At 35.1% G+C, this 27943-nt stretch overlaps 1 protein-coding gene across 2 annotated transcripts in view; it reads right to left on the bottom strand.

Moving 5' to 3' along the window:
• The window catches only part of cue (Low-density lipoprotein receptor repeat domain-containing protein cueball), a 49286-nt gene that overhangs the window by 14423 nt on the left and 6920 nt on the right, over positions 1-27943 (bottom strand). For both annotated transcript variants that reach the window (XM_089633128.1, XM_089633129.1), the window contains exon 2: positions 247-649. In XM_089633128.1, the coding sequence (XP_089489254.1) occupies positions 247-649 (403 nt within the window). The remainder of the gene's footprint in view (positions 1-246; positions 650-27943) is intronic.

Here is a 27943-nt window from a genome sequence, read left to right as displayed (position 1 = left end):
GTATAACCTCTTTCTCTCTATATATTGCTATTTTCAAACAAATTCGTTTTGATTTTGAAGAAATACCATATTATTTTCAACAACATTTTGAGTGACTTCTGATTCAATTGAAATATTAAAAAAAAAAACCTTTGCATGGACACATAGAATGTACATTTAAAAAAACTATAAAATTAAAAATCATATGTACTTTAGAGGTTTTTATTTCAAGGGTCTTCAATAATTAAATAAAAAAATATATCTTACCCTCGACAGCTATCAACGGCAATTCCCTGAGGAACTTCCTCGTCCATCTGAATGAGCACAGTCCCCTTTCCTTCGGCGTCCGACCCGGGCACCAGGGATGCCCAAAAGATGCTCTTATTATTGCCGTCTGTCCAGAAGATCAGTCCGGACACCGGGTCAAAGGCAATGCCCTGGACATTGTTGCTGTTGCTCCGACTGACCAGGTGCTCAATGTCCTTGTTCTCAGTCAGGTGGAAGCTGAAAATGGTGGCATTCTGGTGCTGGGAGTCGGAGAAGTAGAGGGTCTGGTAGACCGGGTCGTAGGTCAGGGCTGTCAGGTCGGAGAACTGCTGGCTGGCGATGCCCGCTCGCGTGCCATTGCGGTTGAAGAACTCTATCTGACCCTCGACGGTTACGGCCAGGTCTGGAAGGAAAGAAACGTCAGGTTAGTTAAAGTTGATAAAACAATTTTTTTTTTCTGAAGTTATCATTCAAAGCTATTTGAATATTGTTTATACATAAAGTTACATAAAATGTACAAAAAAAAAATCTTCCGCTTTGTCAAGTATGTCACTGAAAAATGGATACATATTTATACATGGGGTTCGGAAACTAATGGTACAAGTACGAATCTACATCACGTTTAAAAAAAGTTTAGTTTTGGTTCTCTTTATGATGTAGATTCACCAGATTCCCGTTTGTACTACTAGTTTAAGGACACCGTGTATAACTTAGTATTGCGTTTTTGTTATTTCAAAATTTAAAATACTGATTTACCAGAAAATTATGCGAAGAAAAAAAAGTTTACTTTGCAAGTAAAAAAATTACAGAAAATATTTGCATGGCGCATGTATATTGGTTATTTGTAATCAGTGGGAGAGATAACCACCCATTGCATCGAAGTTGTTAAGTTTGGTGGATTTATTAAAAAAATATATTAGTTTTATAACTGCTGTGCGGAACATTGATACATTTTTATTGTCAGTTATTTAGGTTCGTCAATAATAATTTCAGACAGAATTATGACTGCACTAGCACGAGGCTAGACGACGTTCATTATTTCACAGCGAGTACCAGTCACCTTGCTGAAACAGAGGTTGCGGTTTCGATTAGTTTGATTTTTTTTTTTTTTAGTATATTATTAATATATTTCACAAAAATGACTCCACGGATCTCAAGGAGAAATGTAAAATAAATGTATTATGTAAAATGGTAGGTTTTTATTCCAAATGATACATATTTGAGTGGCCTTGGAAACCTCAGATAGTTTCAATAAATTAGTCAGACCGCATTGCGAAATTAAAAACGAAATAAACGTTTTTTGGTGCATTGAATAAAACTTGTTCCCGGGAGTATTTTGACACATCTAATCATTCCCGGAAATAAGTATTTACCCTCCAGAGCATCCCTAAAGATGACTTTTGGAGATAATACAAAAGTAATACCATAAAAAATTACAATAAATTTGATACATTTCATCTTCTATTTCCAGTTCTCTGTCCTATCGGAGGTTGGCTATCATCCCTGCGGACTGTGCCTTGATACACAACAGAACTGCACTTGTATAAGTTGTGTAAATTTCTAAGCCACGAGGTACGGCGTTCTCTATTTCGTTCATATAAATAAATATCTAAACTAAAGTTTTTTTTTATTTTTATAGTGAATACCTCACAAGAGTCCCAACTGCTCCCGTCTGGAGCCAGTGAGACTATGGCATCCCCAATTGGGGGATGTTGTGAGGCTGAAGGTAAGTGGGGAAGTGAAAGAGGAAGGTGGGGAAGTACCTGGCTATTCAGATCTAGTCACTAAACACGGCTAAAGCCATTTGGAGCAACGTTTCAATTCTGAATGGTGGTCTTACACCAGGGCGATACTGGTAGTATCTTCCACTCTGAAATTGTGAAAAAGTGTTCATTTATTAATGTTTCTCATTTTATTTTGTTCGATATCCTCATTCAATGGACTTCGATATCCTCATTCAATAGACTTTGATATCCTCATTCAATAGACTTTGATATCCTCATTCAATAGACTTTGATATCCTCATTCAATTGACTTTTATATCCTCATTCAATAGACTTTGATATCCTCATTCAATAGACTTTGATATCCTCATTCAATAGACTTTGATATCCTCATTCAATAGACTTTGATATCCTCATTCAATAGACTTTGATATCCTCATTCAATAGAATTCGATATCCTCATTCAATAGACTTTGATATCCTCATTCAATAGAATTCGATATCCTCATTCAATAGACTTTGATATCCTCATTCAATAGACTTCGATATCCTCATTGAATAGACTTCACTGTAATAAATTTGTGATATTTTACGCTTTTTTAAAGAAAATTTAATTCTAGAATCACGCGGCTGTCAGTATGCCAAAAAACATTCAAAATAAAACAAATAACTAAAAATTTCGGACTCCTTAAAAATACATAGTAAACGTAGGAAAAGCAGATACATCCCACACAAAAATATTTACAGAACACTTTTATGATCGTCTGCCACATTATTATATGAGTTGTAGATACTTTAAGTATCACCCTGGTGAAAGAACACAGAATAGCCTTCTCACCATCTCCTTCCCCTCCCTTAAGCGTCAAACGTACCACATTCAATTAGGGATGCCATACTTGCTCCGACCAACAATTACAAATCTACAGTTTTATTCCGAAATTGATGAAATTTTGCACACTCGACCTTCAAAATAAGAGGAAAATTACTCTCTACGTTTGATTTCGAAATACTCTGTATAAAGCCGGGCAACGCCGGGGACTTGAGCTAGTAAATAAATAATAATAATGTTCTGTCAATCAAATTGACACTAGGTATATCTGAAATGCATAGGAGTTACACTGACCTTCACTTTTGTAAAAAGTGCAGGTCCTAAAAAGTTTAACGTCCACTTGGAATTCATTACAAATAACTTCGCGAAACCAAAATAAATTGACACGGATAAATTGATAAAATTTTGAAAAAAATCTGCGAATTCCAGCGAAGGTCAAACCTTGGGACCAGCTTTGCAAGTTAAATCGTTTTGAATGGCATATAAAATTGCAATATACCTTCAGGATGGTTCAAAATGATTTTATGTTGCTATTGACCGTAATGCTAAACAATGCGCGACGAAGGAATTTCGGAATAAAGTTTTAGGAAATTTCTTATAAATTAGTATAACTCCTGGTTGATGTACGTGCAATCTATTTGATCAATATCCGAAATTGTACAAACGGATTAAACGGGAATGGATAAACGTAAAAGTGAAAGAATATGCAGTAGAATGAGTTGAGAAGAGGATGTTCAGATCAGCTGATCACCAAAAACAGCTACTGCAATAGCATTATCAAGCATTCTATTTCAATCATTCTGATTGGTGGTCTTTCATATACAGGGTGTATCGGTACGTACCCGAAAAACTTTAACCAGCTATTCCTTAGCACATTTGGAGTAAAAAATGTTATGGGCTGTCCGGTAAAAATTTTTTTAATAAAAAAATTATTATTAATATTTTCACCACATGTCACCAATGTTTTATCCTTTGTCAAAGTTTGAAAACCCGTCTGGCAATATTTTGTTCGAGTTTCGTTGAAAAATGCACGTACGTACCTACGGTGGCGCGCTTTTACAATCACAACGAAATGGCACGGCACCATTCGACTCATTTTTAACTATTATTATTTAGTGTGTACGAAAGAGCGAGCACACTTTTTGACACACTCGCTAATAACAGCTGTTGAACACGAGAAACAATGCAAATGACAGTGACGGAGTGTGGATTTTTTTATTTATTTTTTTGTTTTTAATGGAAAAAAAATGTTACCGGACAGCAAGGCGCCCATAACATTTTTTACTCCAAATGTGCTGAGGAATAGCTGGTTAAAGTTTGTCGGGTACTTGCCGATACACCCTGTATTATCTACTACTCTGAAATAATTTATTATAAGAAGATAATACTAATAAATCTAAACGAAACATGGAACAGAAAAATAATAATAAATTATTTTCGATAGTTTTTTTGCGGCCATCAAAACACGGATATTTAAGAGTCGCACTGTTGTGGCTTTTTAACAATTATTTTCCAATTTATTTGTAGGTTATATTATGAATCACGATATAAATTTATTGTTTCGGAAGATATTGACATTGAAAGCAGTCCGGAAAACTACAAATTGTTCAATATCCTTAAATGAAGGTCGGTGGGGATAATTACAAAAATAAATAGAAATCTTTTGGAGTATGTTTCCTGAAAATTGATATTGATAAATCATATGAAGGTAAAATAAAAAAAAGAAAGGCGAACTAAAACCGCATATACCATTTTTATACAACAATAATGATTCACAATTTATTTGGTGGATTTGTAAATTAGACGACTTTAAAACTATTGTGTATTAATTTAATAAAGATCAGTATTTTTTTTTCGAGTATATTTGAGGGTATTACTAAAATCTCAAATGTTTCTAGAGAAATCCCTACGGATGTAAGTTATTTATATTTGAGATTAATAAAAACAGGACCTTACTTTTAAAATATTTTATGTAAAACGCTTTGAAAATTTTATAAAACGCTTTTGAACTATAAAATTAGCGGTAAGCACCAGAACTTCCCGAGAGAAGAAGAAACATTTATGATTTTAGTAATACGTTCATCAGAAATAATTTTAAAAAAAAAACCCTGCGGAAAGATCGATTTTCTAGGCCTGCCAGGGCATAGTCGACCGTAGGACCGTCATAACGCCGGGCCGCGCGAAAATATAGTGTTTACACGACATCACTTATCTTTATTTTAGAGATTTGCTAAGGAAAATTCAACCGCAGGTCTGTTCAATACACCAGGGCCGCGCGTCGCATACTTTTGTGCACGACTGCTTGCTTCACTTACGTTGTTAAGATTCTGGCTTTATTTTAAGGTATTGTCTGGTCTTAAGTTATTAGCTATAAGTATAGATGTAAGTCACTAATTTATAAATATTAATTGTAAGTCTGTTATACTACAAATAAATTTCATTAAATATATATTTTTACAGCGCCCTTGAGGTAATTTTTCACAAAAACAGCGCTGTACAAATCAGTCATATTATTATTATAAAAAAATATCACAACATTATACAAGCTTACATTATTTTGTTTTAATTTAATACTAATGTATACTCGATGTCACTTTTTTTATAGTTCCTTGGAGTCAAATAGAATAATGTAAACTGGTATCAGTGGCATGCAAAAAATAATTCAGCATTCGTTCAATAAATTGAACCTAAGTAGCACACTCTCGCAATAACTCTAATACCAGTCACTAGACAAAAAAAAGTCACATTTTTAAGTCACAACGTTAAATACACTAGAGAAGCCTCATACTTTTAAGTAAGTCACTTTTTATGTATTATATAGCCGCCGTAGGCTGCTGGTGATGCTGAAGAAGCAGAATATGATGCTCCAAAACATGCAATTTTAGTAGGGTTTTTAGGTAACAAAGTTTTCCCTACCGAGAAAATACAAGGCCTCTAAGTCTATAATAGCCAGGTAACATTTTAAACACCCATATGAGGTAAAAATTGTGAAGCGCATATGACGCCGTTGTATTTGTATGGTTAAACAACATTAATTTTAAATTCAGTCAATTTAAATAATTCACCACTTCATGGAATATAAGAATCTAGAAAAAAGTCAATTTTTAGGAGAATAGAGTTCAAGAGTTCCAAATGCTCCACAATTGTTTGGAGCATAGAATAAGGAAGAACACAATAAATACGATATGGACGTGTTTCGTGATCCAAAAGTCTGACCATTCTTTGCTCAAATTTCCTAACATATTGTGTAGAACTTAGTTTCACCATTCGTTCGATAAAGTCAATCATGAGTTATTGCTGAATAAACTCCATAAATTCGGTATAGGTGGTTCACTATATAAGTGGTTTAATAGTTACTTGACCAACAGATTACTGGCTGTTAAAATTGATGGCACACTTTCATACAAATTCACTGCTACGAGTGGTGTTCCCCAGGGATCACACTTAGGTCCAATCCTGTTTTTATTATTTGTCAATGATGTATTGTATATTTTCAATGATGTTCAAGTGTTAATGTTTGCAGACGACCTGAAATTATTCAAAGCAAACAGAAACATTAACGATTGCCATATATTGTCAAATAACTTGTCAAGATTAATTATATGGTGTCGTGATAACCGCTTGCAACTTAACATAAGCAAATGTCAAATTATGAGGTTTTATCGAATAAAGTATCCAATACTTTTTGATTATTCCATTAACAACATGTCGTTAGTATCTGTCTCGGAAATTAATGACTTAGGTATTTGGTTTGACACGAAACTTAACTTTATCAAGCATATTGAAATAATAACCAATAAAGCTTTGAAAATGTTGGGATTTATTTTAAGGGTATCTAGTGATTTCAATAATGTAAATACTGTAAAAACATTATATATGTCACTAGTAAGGAGTCATGTAGAATACAATTCCACGGTTTGGTCCCCAAATTATGAGGTTCATTCACATGCGATTGAAAGAATCCAAAATAAATTTTTAAGATATGTAAATTTCAAAATGGGCATTCCTAGAGAAAACCTAAATAACGATAACTTACTTTGTTCATTAAATTTAATAAAATTATCTGATCGCAGAATTATTTCCGATTTAACCTGTTTGTATAAAATCATTAATTCAATGTTTGATACCCCTGATTTATTATATGTAATCTCTTTTCATACTCCAAGCAGGTCGGTTTCAAGACAGTACCTACCATATTATTGTAGCAATTCTATGTCAACGTCCCAATATCATACTCCTATGCGACGGATTCAACAGCTAGGAAACAAATACTCAGATGTTGTTGATATATTTAGTAAATCAATTTCAATATATAAGCATACCCTATTGAAGTTTTTTTTTTCATCGAGTAGTGGAATATTTTAATAAAGGTATTTAAATTGATTTGACTAACATTTAATAATTTTGTCAACTGAAACAGAAAAAATATTTTGGATTTTTTATATGTTGTGCCTGCATTCTGTGTAGATCAAGTTGAGTGATATTTTGACTTTATATTTATTTTTCTGCAATTGTATTAATAGTCGTTTCCTGCACTATTTTCATGTATAATTTCGTAAATATTTTTTATATATATGTATGTAAAAGCCTTAATAGGCGTGAAATAAATAAATAAATAAATAAATAATGCAGTTCAAATAGGAATGCGATATACAATGTAAGAGACAGAACGCGTGCTAACTTCTAAGTAACTATTATTTTACAGGAAAACAAAAACATTTTTTTATGTGAAAGAATCCAAAGTGCCTGGAACCGGGTCTGTCGCGAGGCTAAATATAGCGGGGAGATGTGGGAGAGGAGGGTTGGGAAATACCTGGCTATTCGGACCTGGTCACTAAATACGGTTTAGTAGTCGGAATGGTAGTCTATCATCAGGGCGAGGCTAGCGTGGGTACCACTCCAGGTAAGCTTATACCCGAGAATAATGTATTCCTTCGCGTTTTACATCAACCGTTTGACCGGACAGTCCAGTCGGCCGGTTTTAAAACTTTTACGACATTTTGTTTTATTTTCTCCATTTTGCAATTATAACTTTCAAGTATGGTGTACGTGACTCAGTTCACGATTTGACGACTGGCAAACGGCGAAGTACAGACTACAAAGTATGTAGTATGAACAACGAGTACAATAATGATTAGCTCTCCAACGATAATGGAAATCCATCCAAGACCCAGCCCGTCGCCTTTGTAAAATGGCTGGCATTAAATTTGACACTCCGACAAATAACTTGAGATATGCCTGCATACATGCACTCTAGAGATAAGCATCTAGAAATGTGTTTCGGCGTGTCTGTGTGCCATAATTCTTGAACAAAAAATCAATTTATATTTTATTTATAATATAGCAAGTCAAAGGCCACGGGTTCAAATCCCGACGTGCGCAAGTAAATTTTATTCGATTAATTTGTTATTTCATAATTAACTCTTATAAAATGACATGTAGTATATTTGCAGCACGTTACAGAGTTGAGGTTAGTATCGCCCTGGTGTAAGACCTCCATTCAGGATTGAAACGTTGCTTGAAATGGCTTTGGCCGTGATTGGTAACCATATCTGAATATCCAGATACTTCCCCACTACCTTAGGCATCTTGATGATGCCTTAATATCACTGGTTGTAGATGGCTGGGAGTACGAATAGTTGGGACTCTTGTGCGGTTTCACATAAAAATATACGTTCTGCTTAGGAGGCAAAAGGTTCTATGTAAATTGGCGATATCAGTTTTCTCTCACTTCACTTCTGCGGTACTTGGCAATGCTATTACTATATGTAAGCTACGTCAATTTTTTTTTCAGTAATTGAAAGTTAAATATTCTAATTCCGCGTTGGAAAATTAAATCAAACTTTATATGACCATAATCAGATTGGGAGTAAAAAAAACACCGCTAAAAAACAACACATTTTCCAGCGTAGACGCTTTTTTACCGGCAGCCAGCCATTGCGCATTGGCTAAAAAAAAACGCACATGTGTTTTAAATCCAAATCCTGTCTTGTGCTCCGTTCACAACGGGTTTTTTACGTGCGTTGAAAATAAAGCTTTCCTAACTGACTTTGTTTAGAATCTGGCGGAATCTAATCATTTTAACATCTGTTGAATGCAGCGATTTGCCGGGAAAAGAAACCCAGATATTTTTGACTCATAATATGACAGGTCATCTTAATTCAGTTTCGTGGGTCTAATTTCATCGAGATATTTAATGGATTAGTATAGCACATAGAAGAGAAGCGAACAGTTTGCAATCGGTCGCAGTGGAATACATATCACGCAGTAGGTATCTATCCTTAAAACTGCATTTAATTACATCGTAACATCGCAGAATTAACCATTATTTACGTAATGAAATATTAATAAAAACTTGAAACAATCTTTACCTACCATGAGTATTATCCTTACGTTTATTGTCAGTATTATGATCGATCTCCGAGCGTAATCAGAAGTATTATTTCGCCATATAAAAAACTTCGTCTAGAGCAAGGCTGCCCAACCCCAGGCCCGCGGGCCACAATGTGGCCCGCGAACGAATTATAAGTGGCCCGCGTGAACCATTTTCAAAAAACCCGCCAATCCGCCAATTTGAAAAAGTGTCGCGGGCCCGCGGTAAAACAAACAATACAGCTTGCGCGCGGTCACCAGTGTTGCCAACGAAGGCGAGAAAGAATTATGTTTTATAGAAATTCTCTAACAACCCCCCCCCCCCCCCCCCCATGGAAATAGGAACCGTCAGGTATTCAGTGGCCCGCCAGTGATTCAAAATCGTCAATTTCGCCCAACTGTTAAAAAGGTTGGGCAGCCTTGGTCTAGAGATTAGGTAAAGATACCGTAGCAAAGGAGTGAAACGCGTCCAGTCCCAATTAAATGTAAATATGTAATACCTATTATAAAGTTTAAAATAATAATAATAGTTTTTTTAAAGAAAAACTAACATCAGATGAATTGAAACCAACCCAATTAGATCATAGACACAATGAGGAATATTATGTGATGGATTAACACAAAAGATAATATAGGATTTATTTATTACGAGAGATGGAAAGGCGGAAATTGAAAGAAGGATGAATGGAGAACTGGACGCGATTGGCACCAAAAATGTTGTACAAAGAGAAGTCAGCAGTCCACAGTGGAGTGCTGGTACCTACCCTGATGCATTGACAGTGACGCATGTAACTGACAAAGGAAGGATACAAGTAGACTGAATGTTGTAATAGAAATTATATCTCTGAGGCGTATGTGTGGTAAAAGCATGTAAGATCGTGTGAGAAATGTAGAGATTCGAAAATAATGCACGGCTGATGGAAGTGTAAAGAGCAAGATTAAGAAAAGGTCGCTTAGATGATTTGGGGGTGTAAGTAGAATATATGACGCGAAGTTGAATGATAGAAGAAGCTGGGGACGCCCGAGGAATATATGGCACAATCAAGTGAACCAAGCACTTGAGTAGGACCATATCTAGAGTCAGAATGACAGAAGTGTATATATGAGATGATGTATGAATGTGAATGAGGTGTATGTATACAAGTGTAAATACATGGGAAAATATCTACTCGGGTAGAACAACACTTGCTACTTGCTACCCAGATCATCTCTCGAAATAACCGGATTAGACTTAATTTAATCTGATTTCTTAATTAAAATTAAAGTAAAAATGTAATTACTCAAATGCTAATGAAAATATCATAATATAAGCAAATGTCCGGCCCTGGCCGGCTCTAGGAGAGTAACTGAACAACGTCCCGAAATAACGAAAATGTTGACGAATCCTTACAACATACGTCAACAAAACTGTATAAATAAGTTAGCTACGTTGTCATCGACATGCCCATTATTACGTATGTTTAAAGTAAAATATGTATATAATACTACGTGTTTTCTCCAGATATCGACGACCTTGACAGCATTTAAAGTATTTCGCGTGAGAAAAGTCGAGATAAAATTCCATTGCATAATTTGATACGCAATAACTGAATCTGAGTATGCTTGAGGAAAAACAAAACATTATGAACTTTTAACTAAAAACATTTATTTAGCCAATTACATTAAACACCTTTGATGCCAAACACACGCGTCAATGATTTCGATTTTCAACGACACTGCGGCGTAGGTAATATCTAATATTTATCACGTTTTCAATGTCAAAGATGTTTCCAGCAGGTAAGTTTTGAAACAAAAAAGGAAAATAAACACATTGGCTTAACTCAGGGGTGGGGAAACTACAGCCCGCGAGCACTTTGGAAGCACCGCAAAAGAAAACAAAATAAAACCAAAATGAGAGAAAGGTTTTCTTACACGGTTTGTCAGATATATTTTTAAGTTAGTTAAGCAATAAAATAAAAATTACTTCTCATCGTGTTTTTATTTTTTTTGGAAGATTTATAGAAAACATAATTTACACAAATAAAAATGTTAACGTTCGTTTGTTCAAAATCTTAAATCTTAGGCTTTAAATGTGTGTATGTTTATAAAATTAGAAATGAGAAGTGTGTAAGTTTTAAAAATCGTATTAAAAATGTTCACAGGATGCAGAGATGCTTATCAACAATTATAACTAACAAAATCCATAAAGAGATATAAGAAAAATCTAATTTTTCCGTGCGTAATCATAAAAATATACCTGCAGAACCTAAATATGTTGCAAAATGCAATTAAAATTAAGGATGGTGGACTCCAATGCAGATTCATTATTAAGTTATAACCAGTTTTGTGTTCTGAACGAAGATTAAATTCGAGTTGCGGACTGTTGACGCAATTCAAGGGAAACCATTCTCGTGTTCCAATTGCAATAATGAATTTCTTGTTTTTCTACTCATTTATCCATTTTTTAATCGAAGAATTCTTGTCAGGTATGATATAAAAATACATTAGTAGGTGTTTGGTAAAATGAGGTTATAATAATAAATCGACGATTTATACCTCCCCCCTCTCTACCAACCCTTCCCCTGAAAATTTAGGTATGACCCGATATTACAAACATCCAAATGCCCCCCGATGGCATAAATGTTCCCCACACCTGGTTAACGGGTGGCAAAGTTCATTATATTATTGCACAAAGCATAGGTCAAGTACGTTAGAATATTATGTTTTATTTCTCCAATGCCTTTTTAGATGAAACAATTAGTGTACTACGGTAGAAGTTTGAAAGAGCAATGTTGACAGATGAATGGATGTAGAAGAAGCTGAAAGTGGAACACACGTTTAATTAGAATCCATTATTGCCAATTCACGCGCGTTACAGACCTAGTTAATTAACACATAAAGCAAATAATACATTATACTACAGCAACAGTAGAGTGACCATATAAATAGAAATACTTAGAAAACAATTAGACATTGGGTATATCACGGTAACGACGTTTGATTCGACAAAGATGAACATTGGCAGAGGCGGTTATCCAGCAAAGAGCGAAATAATTACTATGTCGTCTTTGGGATAGACATTGGGAGGGTATTTTTAGGGAAGGAAGGAGAGATCTGGGAAGGAAAAAGGCATGAGGGGTGGGTGGGAATCTGGGGGTCATTGAGTCAGGACTGACAGAAACCATCCCTCCCATTGCGGTGTAAGGTGAATATCCGAGAGAGTCCTGCTGGAGTGGTCAAAGGTCCCCTTCGACCAGTCTCTCGCGATCTGGTCTGCCACGCAGTTGTTGGGCAGACGCATCCGCCACCAAGACCCGGACAAACCTCACCACATGAACCCGGGCACCGTTGCCGGGCAAGTCACTAAACGTAGGTTGGTTATCCAATAAATGGTTCCGGGGCGGCGGTACCCATACCCGCCTCCCAAATTGAGAAATCTACATGAACGGGAAAATTTTCGCTTACACTTTTCGATGACCAAGAAAACTAAATACGAGTATGTAAATTTCCATATGCACAACCCAATTTCGAACCCGCAGGCCGCTAATGGACACTGGGTAAAGGAAGAAATATTTACCATTGCAGTTCCCGCACGTTGCAAATAACCGATTATAATTATTAGTGCACTTCCGCACTAAAAGCAAGTGGTTACAAAATAAAGGGGTATTGACTCGATTGTCTGATCTAGGCCAAACAATAATGCGCAGAGTCCTGAGCCACGATTGGTCATTGGGTCAGTGAAGTAGCATATCTTTGGTACGCTGAACTGAGTTGGGGTGGCCTCGCATTAGTTCAACGGAACTTTCAGGAAATAAACAGACCACGTAGCACTAATAGCTATTATTGATCCGGTATTTGATTGGTAATGAGTGGAATGACCTTAGGAAGTAATAACTAAAAGTTATTTTAATCGGATTAAAATATATCAGCAATAATCTAAATAGTCCTTGTATGTGTATTGAATGTTTCCGGAAACCCTTTGTTCAAAGAGGAAATTCCCGGAAACAAATAGTTAATTTTCTTGGTAATAAATATTCGCTACGAACGACACACGTGATAAACGTATTTTTGAGAAAAGATACGAAAGTCAAATAGTAGCGGGTTGCTGTTTCTGAATGTTAAAAATATGTATATATCGTTAGAAATCATTGATATTTATAAATCTGTTTCTTTTAAACTTATTTTTTAAGTCTCCGTATGCGTACAAATGTTTTTTAAAACAAGGTGCTTTTCGACTGCGGCTACAATGAAAAATGTCGGATGGACAAAGCTTTGTATTTGAGCCAAAATAAAAAATCTGATAGTATTATTATCGTAATGACTGCACAGTTTAGGATTGTTATAAACGGAAGTGGCGCCCTCTGTTATTTAAAATTAAAAACGTTGAAATTTTCACAGTAATCCCGACAAGTTTATCTACTAGTACCTCCATATTTCTTTAATCCCTTAGGCCTTTGGCATATTGACTGGCATATTATATTTCATATATATGCTGTCAGAATTTGTGTGTATTTCCGCTTTGCAATAAAATTCAAATAAATGGAATAATTCTGAACGTATCCCTAAAGTATAAACTGTTTTTGAAACGTGATAAAATACACTTTCAATTTTAATTATAAGAAATAAATACTCGTGTACAGTTTTAAATGCAAATAAATTGTTGAATGACACCAATGTTTGTAGGAAAGGGGGTTAGGTTAGGTTGAAAACTGTCAAAAAGCCGTTTTATATAGTAACAACGGATTGATTAACTACCACATAAAAAATAATTGTCTATTGCTCAGGGTCCATTGAGGAAGCTAGACGTTAAAATTGAATATTATCGTAAACCTAATGACGTAATGACTAGTGAGAAACCTACCTCTTTGATTTAGGAGCTTCCGGAAACTAGGTCGTGCAGCTTAGCTAATTGATTTCCAACGAGTGACGATATAAGTGTCGATTTTAACTACATAAATCTATTATGCATCATTTTAAGAGCGTAAATAAACTTACCTCATTATGTTTAACTGGCGCATAACATAGCTTACCCGTAAAAAATCAACGGATATTACAAATCCAATTTAAAAAAAGAAAACATAATTAAATATTACATTAAAGGTAGGTATTTTATCGATTTGAAAATGACAAATTGTGTGCAGCAGTTGGATGATGAAATTGTTCAATATTATTTCAGAAATAATCACGAATTATATCTCATCAATAAAACATTATTGTTTGATTTGATTGCAAATTGCAGTGCAAAATTGGCAGCTTCTGTGGTTAGAATTAGCCGACAATCAGTATAATACAAGGTAAAAGTCGATAAAAATATTTCAACCACTGTTAAAGGCATGCTAATTTTGTGGTTGCAAATTATTATTTGGTGAATGTTCGTTGTGTGTGCGGAGTGGCGTTCCGCAAGGGTCGCATTTGGGAGCGATTTTATTCTCCTTACTAACATTAATTTTTAGAAGAAAACTGTAAATATAAACAACAATTTCAATCAAAAGTGTTGCTAAGCAATCGAAAATCCGCTGAAACACCGCTGTTGAAAAAAATAACGTCGAATAAAGTTAATAAAATGAATTCTTGATGCTTGACCGCAATCTAACGAATCTACCACATTACACAATACTTTGACATTGGAACAGAACTTAGCTTCATCGACGTAAATCGTTGGTTGAAATATTAAATCTGCATAATCATAGTGGACATAATAGTCGTGCTGTATGTATATACCTGTTCATTCATTGTCCGTTAGTAGTTCAATTACGCTATCATTATTCCAGTTTGTATCGGTCTAAGTGGAATATTATAATTTTATTATAATTTTATTGAGCTGGATGATTTTATAATTTCATTTATTCCACCAGGTTTGAATCCTGTCGGCAATACACAACCCGCCATATTTAAAGAAAGACTAAACAAAAATTATCTTACTAAACTATTCAAATGTTAAATATAATATTATTGTTCTGAGCTTCGTGCTTTACGGTCGTAACGTTTGAGCAAACGCTGACAATTCCCTGGTTTTTTTTTGTCAGTAAAAATGCGGATTTTATGACACTACATGAAGTGAGTGGTAGAAAAAGTAGGGACGCCCGAGGAAGACAAGAAGTTAGTAATTAATATATTAAGAAAGCATTATTCATAAGCGTTCTTTTCTTTTCTCTGTGCAACCGGACTTTAGATTATTCCGAACGATATGCAAGGTACATAATATTAAAACGCGGAACCATGCAGTAATTATCATACGAAATAATTTAATAATATTACATAAATAAACATGAATGATCTGATTGGATACATATTTTCGTAGAGATTGCGTATATTTTACACGATACCACAAATAAATTAATAATTTAAATTGTGCTGACTTGCCTTGATAAGCAGGTACGTCACTCCATGACGAATGAAAACGACCGTCAATAATAATAAATAATCAATATTGATATTATTGATAATTTAATAATAACAATTAGGCATTGTTACAGTATCTCCAATTACTATGTATTACTGTAAAACCTATTCTGAAACTATTTTTAAGACAGCAGATGACCCCTTAAAATAACATGACATGATTATTATTTAATTATTTGTTATTAAACAGAAGATTACATATTATGAGACCTCGGTGTGCTCTTTCGCAGGCGATAAGTATGTTTTATGATTGAAAAAACGAGTACACTTGACATCTTCTAGTCATATTAATGATTTATTATTTTCAAGACCAGTAAATTGGTTGCAATGTACCTAGTAATTTATTTCTTGGCTGTAGGAATGCTGGCATGATGTTCGATAACTCGAGTCAAACTATTTTTTAACAACAGATTTACATATTATTGTATATTTTTATTATTACTCGATATTTTTACATTAGCTCCACACAGGAGGCCCAGAGGAAAAAAACCCTCAGGGCTTATGTCACATTTGGGAAGCTGTGTGGAGGGTCTTTTTAGGGAAAAGAAGGAGAGGAAATTCTGGGAATGAATCTGGGGTCAATATGTCCAGGAGTGACGAACGTATGAATCCATCCCTCCCACTGCAGTGCAAGGCGATAGATCGAGAGATTCCTGTTGGAGAGGTAAAAGGTTTTCCCTCAATCACCACCACGCGACAGGTGGGCAAACGCATTCGCCGCCGATACCTAGACGAACCTCACCCCACGAACCCGGGTACCCCTGCCAAACGAGTCGCCAAACGATCAAACAATATTATCGAGTCAGTAAAGATACAGGGTGTATTTTATGTTCCAGGTCGATGTTTTTTATAACAATTTATTATTTATATTTTATCGATATTGATTTTATGGTTTTTAACATTATGAATGGAATATGACGTCGGTCAAGTGGCCATAAGTATCCTACCGATAAGCTACTCTCTAAAGCTGGTTTCCGTACATGGCGCTAACCGAATTGTACTGAACTTGATTATTTTTTTAAGGCGATGCACTACGTCGTGTAATATTTTAAATTGTGCCGCTATCAATAACAACCCTTACGTAGATGGCGATAAGATTTAAATTCCCGCTTAAAACCATCCACCTGTTTTGATTTATGGAAGAAAAAACATGGCCAAAAAGTGCCTTTTATTTTATTTTGTGGATGTCCAGGCATAAATATTTAATTTTTTTCCGATCATTTTATAAATAACTTAATTTGCCACATTATACAATAAAATCATAACCGAAAATGGGTTAGTAAGTATGAGATTTTGAACTTTAAACAGTTTTCATAGGCATATACATTATTTTTTCTGGGCTTATAAAAAGCTTATTTAAAAAATACTCGATTATTTCAAAGGTCAAGATGTATTCTACTCGCAGTATTTAATTAAAGCATCTGAAACACTTCTAGGCGACCAAATTTTCAAACCAAAAACACATGATTTTGAATTACTACGTATGGCATCGCCTTTAGTGCAGTTGAGGAATTAATACGATGTCAAGTGACTAGCGACGAAGAAAATAATAATGTTATTATTTATATTTACAAGCATAAAAACGATCTAAAAGAATATTTTGGGTTCACCCATATTTTTTTATTTTTTTATTATAAAGAAAGACAAACATTCCCGGGTTACGTATAACCCAACAATGTTTGAAAATCTCCTACTACCACCACAGAAAGCCGAAAATGTTGCTTGTGTTGTGATGGAGGACTTAGCCAGCCGAGGAATCGAACACGCGACGCTCGGGTGAGACCCAAGCGCTATGCCCACTCAACCACTGACCGGTCGAATATGTATGTATAATAACGAAATAAATGTTAATTGTAGGGTATTCGTCGCTGTCAAGGAACTACGTGAGAATAACCTTAATAACCTTAGTTGTGCAATAATCCAGACGTACGAACACTAGCAAAATAACAGAATACTTTAACCAGCGACTGAAAAAATATTAATAATCGTTACCTCAAAAAGAAAATACAGTTAACATACGCAGTATTAATTTTGAATTGTCGATACAAAAACAGATACGGTTGGCATATGCATATTGCACACTGCACACAATTAGCATTGTCTGTTTATCCAATTAAAGCACCTTATGTTTGATAATATGTATAAATAAAAATTAATTAAACGTAATAATAATTTACAGATGAGATAAGTGGTACCCACCTACGTTATCTACGTAATACAGTGTCCGAAACTGATATCGTCACGGTGAGCAATTTTTTTTTCATAATACATGGTGACCCCAAAAGATGATTAGTTCCTTATTTTCATTTATCAATGTTTGATGTATGTGTTGCGTCAACGTTAAGGTGATGCTTTTATCAATCGACCTATGACAATAAATTTGAATCTTGTAATGGAGATAAATAGACTGGTGTTTTGGTGAAAGGTTCTAAACCCAACACAAACAGATGAACAATTAAAATTTATTGATGTATGAAATTTGTTTCGATTCGTATCAAGTTATCAGACAATTAATAACAATTTCTTAACGATCGAATTTTAACCTTTGAAATACAGACGTCGGCGTGAATGCTGTTTTCTTCAATCGGCATTCCAGTGGAAGTTGATTGGAAGCGCCAACAAAAGTTGCCAACAGACCAGAAAGGGATTAATATTCGAATGATGGGGTAGAGATGTGACGTTCAACTAGTGATGTCTGCATTTACCGTCATCTGTATCGATCATCGTAGTTACACAGTAACAAATTGCGGGTATTTTGAATATACACATTTTTTATTCAATGTTCAATGGACCAAAAAATAACATGTATTACTCATGGTTGGTTTTTACCTGTTCAATGTCCGGGTATCGAGGTTTTTATGTGATTATCACACCCAAATTTTGCGAAGACAATGCAATATACGAGTCACCATGAAACGGAGAAGAAAGGAGTATTGATAAAGGCTAGAACTAAACATAGCTAAAGTCTCGTTGGGAGGTCAGAGGGGGGTGGATATCTAGGTCTGCGAGCCAGTCTAGGGCCTCAGTAATCACCATGTGAAGGGATGTATAGAGCGGGCATTCATTGACCATATCTTCGGAAGTATTAATTCACATATCGCAGACTATTTAAGGCCCTAACCTATGCATCATACCATACTTGATAAAGTGACATTTTTGCTTTTAACGAACCCCGTAGAATCAATATCCAAAGACAAAATTAATGCATAAATAAGGTTGACACTGCAATTCCAATGCTTCCGGACATGCGCGGGCACAATTCTTCGATACTGCAAATGCAGGGCTCCGGCTCCTAAGGGTTAAAAAAAAAACTCTAGGGCTTTATTAGCGGGCGGTAAGAATGATTCTGGGCCTCAATCCCTTCATTATAGACAGATTTGTTACCAGTGCCATCTATGAGAAACGTCTTAAACTACTATCGAGGATATCACACTATTTCTATCTAATGTTGATAGTGCATCAAAAACATGATGTGTCCAAAATAACATAATAGGGAATTTGAGTCCATTTGTTTAAATTTTTTTATCTACATCCACATTCAAACTTAACTACTGTTATTTTTTGTTTTCGTGGTTAAATCAATTGTCCAAGTTTGAATATTTTTTAGCCCGCCAAAACGATCGAACAATAAGAAGCCGGATGGTGCGTGACATCATCCGTGTGCTGAACGTCCTGTGGTTAGTGCATTTTGTATGGAGATTTATTTTATTATTTAGTAAGGAAATCCAATACATTTTTGTCAATGTTTACTTACTGTCTAGAGTCTTTTTTTTTTAATATAAAAATTTAATACTAAAATTAATTGCTAATGATTCTCGCCAAAATATCGCCAGACAAAGCCCGTACACCAAAATCTACCCGGTATCATCGATGTACCTACGTAGCTCACGCCGCGGCAGTACGGCGGGTTCTCGCCAGCGGGGTTATTGTCATTGCTTTTGCGTAAATTTGAAATGAGTTCCTACTTACTCATTTTTACAAAAACGTTAAATTGGCATGTAGGTGATTTTAGTCGCGGTCGCGCTAGTTGTTTGAGTTGCACCTATTATGGAATAGCTTAAATTTTACCGCTTTGAATTTAACAAAACTTTCTAAAGTGTCAGGAGACACTAAGGACGGGTTGTTTCGGAGAATTTGAACAATTCATCAAATTTCAACGTTTATTTTCAAGTTCTGTGAAAGATTTTTTGAAGTTCTGTTTTTATTTCAGTTTTGTCAAGCACCTAGCCTACTTTGATATAATAACAGAACTTGAATAGGACTTTCACAGAACCCGAAAATGAACGTTAAAATTTGATGAATTGTTCAAATTTTCCGAAACAACCCGTCCTAAGTTAAAACTAAGAAGACAAACACAAATCATCAACAAGTCAGATCAACATACCTAACTACACAATTCAAAACTGTATAGCGATCTCTCCCTCTTATTATCAAAGTACGCATGTAACAGAAAGAGATGTTCAATTATTACGTTATGCAAACTTAATACGGAGTACATTTGACATCAGATTTCGTTCGACCAATCATGGAGCGTATACACACAGTAAAGCGTTTAAACCATTTTCAAGAACGATTTATTAATTCTGAATTCACAGAGTAAAGTATATTCAGAGTAGGTGTTTTTTGATCTAAATGAATATATTTTTTACTCAAATTCCTTATTCTCATGAATTGCATTTGTGCGCAATCAAATTCGTGTAAAGTAATATTATATCTGTTTGCTTATTCCTATAACTAAGACCGTTAGTATTCGTGAGCCATTTCGTAAAAATGTAAAGATAACATTTATATTAGCATATTTTTATCAGTAGATAAGCACCATTACGTAATTGGCTCTGTCCCGCAATATGGGGCGCATTCAGACAGGGGTAATGGAATTAGTTTATTAGAGACAAAAAACCTCGTAAATAAAAATTGTACTTTATTTTTAATAATTTCCAAACTATAAGCAATGTAATCGGGATCACCGTTTAAAATCGAAACGTTTTAGCCGTGTTTGTGGGCATATCTGAATAGCCAGGTACTTTGCTCCTTCCTCTATTTCATTCCCACCCCCGTTACCTTCTACCTCGCAGTCCCACTGGATCCGGTTAATCCGGTCCGGGAGCAGTTGGGACTCTTGAACTAATTAATTTGTAGAATTTCCTATAAATTGGTATTCTGGATTACACACGGAGAAAACATACTGATATTATTGCTTATTTATTAAAAACAGATTTAATTATTTGAATTTCTGTTAAAATAGGACTGCAGGCCTTTATGTATTGACAGATTTCATAATTAAACTCTTAGTAAAACACGAATGTTTTATGGCGATGTCTGATAAAAATTCTAATATTTTCGCATTTGCTGTATTAGCTGCATGAACACGTGTTCTGATATATTGTGAAAGTACTAATAGTTTATTAGGAAATGTCCTGATCACCTTTTTAACATCATTTTAATAAATCAGCAATATTCATGTTTTCGTGCAACTTTCGTAAGTAGGTACACCGTTGAATTGAGAAATAAACTGGCTGGCCATAAGTTGCATCGAGTCAAAAAATTTATCTTCTGAATGAAGCTTTATAAGTTTGTCATTCATTGGACGGGTGTGGTTTGAGAAATATGGAGATAAAAGGTACCGACGTCTGCATACTATAAATATTATATTTGATAATAAATAAACGATAACAATAAAAAAAGCACTTATATGTGATAAAAAATATTTGTCAGTGACTGTATGACTAATAAAATTTTAAGCAATAATTAACACTAGGTTTCCCTGAAGCGGTAATAAAATTATCAATGACAGAATACCACAGTTACTTGCCTTAAGTTGTTTCAAATTAAAACTAATAATGTTACGAAATAAATATCTTGAAACTAACTGATGAAGACAGAATGTTAAAATCTTTTGTCGGAAAACGGATGAGCTCTCCTGCATAACAATCTATCAATCTATCTAAGATGATCAGCAACATCATCAGCTGTAGGCAGCTAAGAGCAAGCCAAATACTAAGTTTGGTGATCGCGCTTTCGGAGTATCTGGGCCGAAGGCTGAAAGACTGAACGCAGTTTGCGCTAACAAAAAATTGTCCAAAGAAGCGAAGTAAGCAGTCCACAATGGAATGCTGGTACCTACCCTGATGTATGGAAGTGAGGCATGGAACTGGCAAAGAAAGGATGAAAGTAGATTGAATTCTGTTGAAATGAGGTCCCTGAGGCGTATGTGTGGTAAAACCATGTATGATCGTGTGAGGAATGTGGAGATCCGCAAAGAGTGCAAGGCTGATGTGAGCGTAATGAGTAAGATCAAGAAAGGGACGCTTAGATGGTTTGGGCATGTAGAGCGAATGAGCGAAGAAAGGAGTGTAAGGAAAATATACGATGCAAATGTGAATGGTAGCAGAAGTCGGGGACGCCCGAGGAAGACATGGCACGACCAAGTGAATCAGATACTTGAGTCGGGTCATGTCAAGAGTCAGAACAATAGAAGAGTATGTATGAGACGATGTATGAATGTGAATGAGGCAAGGAGTGTGTGCCAAGACCGAGTTATTTGGCGGTCCGTCCTCTCTGCCTATCCCTGCGGGGAAACGGCGTGATGGTTAGTTAGTTTTTTTTTTTTTTACCCTTAAATTAAATATACCATTCCTGAGAGAAAGTCCAATTATATCCAATTTTCCAATTATGACCTAAATCCTGTATCTAAATTTCGCTAATAAACAATTAGTTAATGTTAATGAAGTGTTCTATGTATGTAAGTGTTAAATATGCCTATATATTTATTTAGATGTCACCTGTGACATCTATATATAATATTCTTATCTAACTAACTAACTAACCATCAGACCGTATCTCCGCAGGGGTAGGCAGAGAGTATAGATCGTCACACAACTCTTCGCCCACACTTCTTGATTCATTCACATTGATGCATCGTCTCTTACACGTGTTAATACTTTTCAAGTGATTTGAGTGTTTTATTTCGTATTATAAATGTTTATTCACGCTTAAAAACAAAACACGTGTATTTTTCATTATCAAATCACAAATTCTGCGAAATGCATATATTTTTAAACAAATAAATGTATATGCATTCTTGGCAACTTTTTCGCTTCGGCAAAATTACAGATGGGAAAAAAAATACGGCAACAGTGTATTACATAATAGATTAAATATCTGTAGTTAGTTACCCGTAAAAATCACGGGATATTATTTTATTAAATATAGTTATTTGGTGAATATTTTTTTATTCACCAAAATGGTTGTTTTTTTTTTGTTTCTTGTAAATGGAAAGGCCCTTGAAAAATTTAAACAAAAAATACACAATTCAAATTGATATAGAATTAAAATAATTTTCTGGTAAAAAAATATAGGTAGGTACTTTATCGCTTGTCTGAATTCTTGACACATCAGTTCCAACTTTGAAAATTACACTTAAATTCAAAACAAATCTGAGTTCATTGAACCAGAGTTACAATCACCCACAAACAGACTCGCAACTCGCAACCGAAATTAATATGTTTTATTAATTACTACAGGTATTTTTTCTTGTTAACCTTCGCCTGTCTGTGTAAATACATATAAATTGTATCATATATTAATATAACTTTCGATACAATAAAAGGCTTGGTACACAATCGTCGTTGTGCAGGATTTATTAATTATAAAAAGCAGATCAATAACAAAATGTTGCGCATTTAGAATTTTTATGGAAGTTGTCAGGCGGAAACGGCCATGGAAGTTCTCTTGCAGGATCAACCTCGGCTGATAATAGTATTACAGTACAGAAAGATATAAGACTCGGGAAATGTACTGAATACCGAATATTTATTATAGTCGTCCACCTTCCTCTTCGTCTTCCTCTTCCCATCTCCTTCTCCTCCCACTACTCTTCAGCCTCACAACATACCCCAGTGGGGGATGAAATAGTCTCACAGGCTCCACACAGTTGGGACTCTTGTGCGGTATTCACATAAAAAAACTAGTAGAGATACCAACCGTCTAATAAAGTTGGTTATTTGGAAAGGAATATAGAAAGTTTCTGGGTTTCTTACGGACGGTGATTGAGGGAAGATTCTACATGGTTATTTTTATTTTTTTGTAAATGGTTAATTAATTAATAAAACATGTAAAATTGCATGTCGCCTGTTGCAAGATCAGTAAAATCTTTGGCTCCTAGGATTATAGCGCTAATACATAACTACAAAAAATTGAATTCTTAATTAATTCTGTAATAATGTTTTACGTACAATTTGAAATAATATTTGATTCAGCGCAAATAAGGTGATTTGGGTTCATCGTAACATTTATAAGAATGGAATTAAAATAGATCTTAATCACAGGTTTAATTTATTTATCATTTCATACTCGCTTATGAGTTTTGTTACATCCGGCAGGATATGTAGAGGCTAATGAATAATGAAACTGCACGAGCCTCAGTGCAAATATTTTGCGATAAATGGACATACGATTAACCTTGTCTAAACGATTAAATAATTACCTGAGAATGTTTTATGCGCGTGTCAATATCAATTACTAAAACATCATAACCCAGATTGAGGATACCATATTTCCACTGAATACGGGCAGCAAACATGGAAGAATGGGTGGATGGATGGATCAGATGGTCCATAGATTGCATTTGCCAATTGTATAGAAATATTCTTATAATTGTTCACACATTCATTGCGATTTTACTCTGCAGTTCTTCAATCACAGCCTTTCGGAATTAATTGGATGCGTGTTGAGCACTCCGGCAGGAAATACCGGTAGAAATAACACAAGGAAGTCGGAACGCGGATTGTACGGATACAGCGAGAAGACTACCGGTTAGCAATAAAAATAATTATTGTCAGTATAGTATCACGTGGAATTAAAAAGATTAATTAGTAAATGCTAACGGATCCTTATGTCCATTCTAAAGTTTTCAGGGCCAATTAGAACTGAGTTATTAAAGCACTAATTGGATTGAACCTTATTAGATTAATATTATACAATATATGTATAATATGCCTCGATAAACTACATCGAGTACAATCTGATAATCTTTCACAGAGTTATATAGATAATCTTAAATCTCCGAAAATTCTTCACAGATTGGTTTGAAATTTTAACACAACGTTGCCTTCGAATACGCGTGTGTTTTTATATACCTATAATATATTGATGTCACCTGTGAGAGGTAAAAACATGCTTATTTTGAAAAACTGCTCCATCTGTTGGACGTAAAAGCTATTGTTTTTCTATCTGCACATACAGACTGAGCAACAGCAACGCGCGGGGTACAGCTAGTATATAATATTATGTCGTATTAGGCAGGAATTAGCCATTCGTATATAACGGAATATACATTCTATAGTTACGGTGAGTTACCCTGAGGTAAATGCTCATACAAGGTCCCAACCGTCTGGAGCCATTGAGACTAAGACATCCCCAAGTGGGGTACATTGTGAGGCTGAAGGTTGTGCGAAGGGGAAGGAGATGGGTAAGAGGAAGGTGGAGAAGTACATGATTATCTCTAATATTTAAATTGAATATTTTAGAATATATTAACAAAAACTCATGGACTGAAGTTTGTCCAGGTCTTGGTGGCAGGTAGCGTCTGCCCACCAGCTGCGTGGCGTGCCGGATCGGGAGAGATCTGTTGAGGAAGACCCTTTGAACTCTCCAGCAGGACTCTCTCGGCCCAACGCCTTGAACCACAATGGGAGTGAAGGATTCATACTTCTGGACACACTGACCCCCAGATACCTACCCACTCCTCATACATGTTTCCATCTATCGATAATACATTAAATTATCAGCCAGGAGCATTCCTGTCCCGGTTCGACCGGTACCTAAGGGAGACTGACTCGTTAGGTTTTGGAACACGTGTTCTGGGGATGAGAAGGATATTGGTGTTTAATCAGCCTGTATGTATACAAAGGAACCTAGAAGTCATGTAGGAAATAGAGATGCATTAAGAGGAAGCTACAAGCCAAAAATGTGTATATTCTTGGTATACCTTATATTGTAGGTAATAGGTATTAAAATCGGTTGACAAAAGGAGTCTAGAAACGTTCGATTTCTAGCACAAAACTGGTTTTTATTTATTTTCTAAATAATTTTATAAAAAGCAAAAAAGTTAATCAAGTGAAACTGTCACAGATAATCTTAGCTATAATACTGTATTTTTTAAAAGTTGTTTCCTTTACGCGTTGGTACATTTCTATGGAAAAAATGTTTTTTTAGTAGTTTACATTTATATTTTTTATTGAGTAATTTATTTTTTTATTTGTATGAAGCGAAACGATAGGAAAACCTTTAATTTATCTAAAGCATATTTTTGGTATTCATAATGTACACCAATTCGTTATAAAGATTAATCAAAATAGTGATTTAGCATTAAGTTTCTACTTCTTGATATCCTTGTTTTCCATGCTTCTAAATTTTATTTATCATTACTAAAGTCTATACGTCATACAAAAAATGGTCGTCGGTCAAATAATACTCATTTCGTAAAGTACACGCGAACTTTGATCGTGTTAAAAATACTGAAGTCTACGTGCCGAATGCACCGTACTAATAATAATCCTATAAACATTTTATGGTAATCTTAAACCACGGTGCAAAACATAGTGCTGTTATAACAATATTATGGTTCCAGAACGTTTGAAGTTGTTATCGGTAATGTAGTTGTGAATAATTGAAAATGTTTAATTAAACGGCGACCACCGTGAAATGAAAAGGCACTATTATGGTTAGATAGTTAAGATGTTTGTATGAAGTTCGAAGATGTTATATGAGTCGGCAACATAGACTAATGCAACGATTACATTTTTATATTGTTTTCTTTTATTTTTAGATTGTTTTCTTTTATTTTATAATGTTTTCTTTTGTTTTACTGCCCGACACGTTCCGTGTTTCTGATTATACCTAAATTAATTTCATTTCATATGTATTTTATTTCCTAGTAGATTTCAACACAAATTATATTTCTTACTAGCTGTACACCGCCACGCGTTGCTGTGTTGCAGTCTATCTGTCCAAATAGAGAAAATTGCGCGTGTTGCCTTTACGTCCAACAGATGGCGCTGTTTTTCAAAATAAGCATGTTTTTACCTGTCACAGGTGACATCAATATATTATTAAAAACACACGCGTATTCGAATGCAACGTTTTTTGAAAATTTTTAGTGCAAAAATTTTCAAAGCAATCGGCGAAGAAAGAATTTTCATAGATTTAACATTTTGGACAAACGAAAACTTTTATTTATATAGAAGATTTTTGAAATATATAAACAAGCTTAAGTCTCCGGCTCTACCCGGGCTTTACACAGAATTTTCGAAATTAAATGTAATGACAGTAATTTTCTCTTATTTTGAACGTAGTGTGAAAATTTGCATCAGAGATTTTCAAAATTCTGCTTTAAGGGATGGAAAAGGAGTTGGGTGATTTTTCGAAATCTCATGTTGACTAGACAGTCAATTTTCTCTCGATTTTTAAGGTCATGGGTGCAAAATTCCATCAATCTCGGAATAAAACTGCGAATTTGTATAAAAACAAAGCCACGACGCCAACACAAACACTTAACATTTTTTTGTTAAAATTGAAAAAAATCAATACATCGACATTAAGCCTTATATTGAATTGATTGACATTTCGGCGCCTGAACTGTGTATACAGCTTATAACTTCATTGCGGGGGATTTGAAGCAAAAATCGTCGAGCTACAAATAAATCAGCAAAAATAAATGGCAAAACCCATAGCGTGAAAAGACTCCTTCTCTGAAAGAGGCTTCACCCAGAAAATGTTGTGAATACTGTGGAATGGATACCCTATCTACGTTGTTACTCAAACATAAATACTAACAGTGACGTAGGAGTTGGCGTATAAAGAGTGGGTAGGCACTTCCATAGATAAATCAATTATCTAACCATCCTGAAAATTACTTTTGGAGAATGAACGCCGTACATTGTTCGTTCAGGCGACAGAACCGATTTCCCAGTGAGAATGAAAGCAGCCCACTCGTAGGGAGGATAAAAATAGAAAATAAAGAGGATTCCAAGTCAGATAAGATACTGGCCAATGGGTATCTGTGTAGAGCAGGGGTGTCAAAGATACGGCCCGCGGGCCGCATGCGGCCCTCGGACCCTATCAATACGGCCCGCGAGCCGTATGCGGCACTCAGGTCCCATCATTACGGCTCGCTACCACGTGACAATATTATGTCGCGGAGGACAGAACGCACTCTTTCATTGTAGATTTTAGATATTCAGAGGACAGTCGATGCCTACGCGTGTTTAAAATTGCAAGCGATTGATTTACAGTGTAATTTCAGCACCAATTCATTTGCAAATGGAATTGATAGATCTCCAATGCGACAGCATTGTAAAGGATAAATTTAAGGAAGTTAATGTTACTACAT

Source organism: Hesperophylax consimilis, chromosome 7, assembly GCF_061612785.1.
Source record: "Hesperophylax consimilis isolate HC1 chromosome 7, BYU_Hcon_1.0, whole genome shotgun sequence".
Lineage (NCBI taxonomy): Eukaryota > Metazoa > Arthropoda > Insecta > Trichoptera > Limnephilidae > Hesperophylax > Hesperophylax consimilis.
The sequence above is the reverse complement of the archived record's forward strand: the minus strand, read 5'-3'. Positions and strand labels throughout refer to the sequence as shown.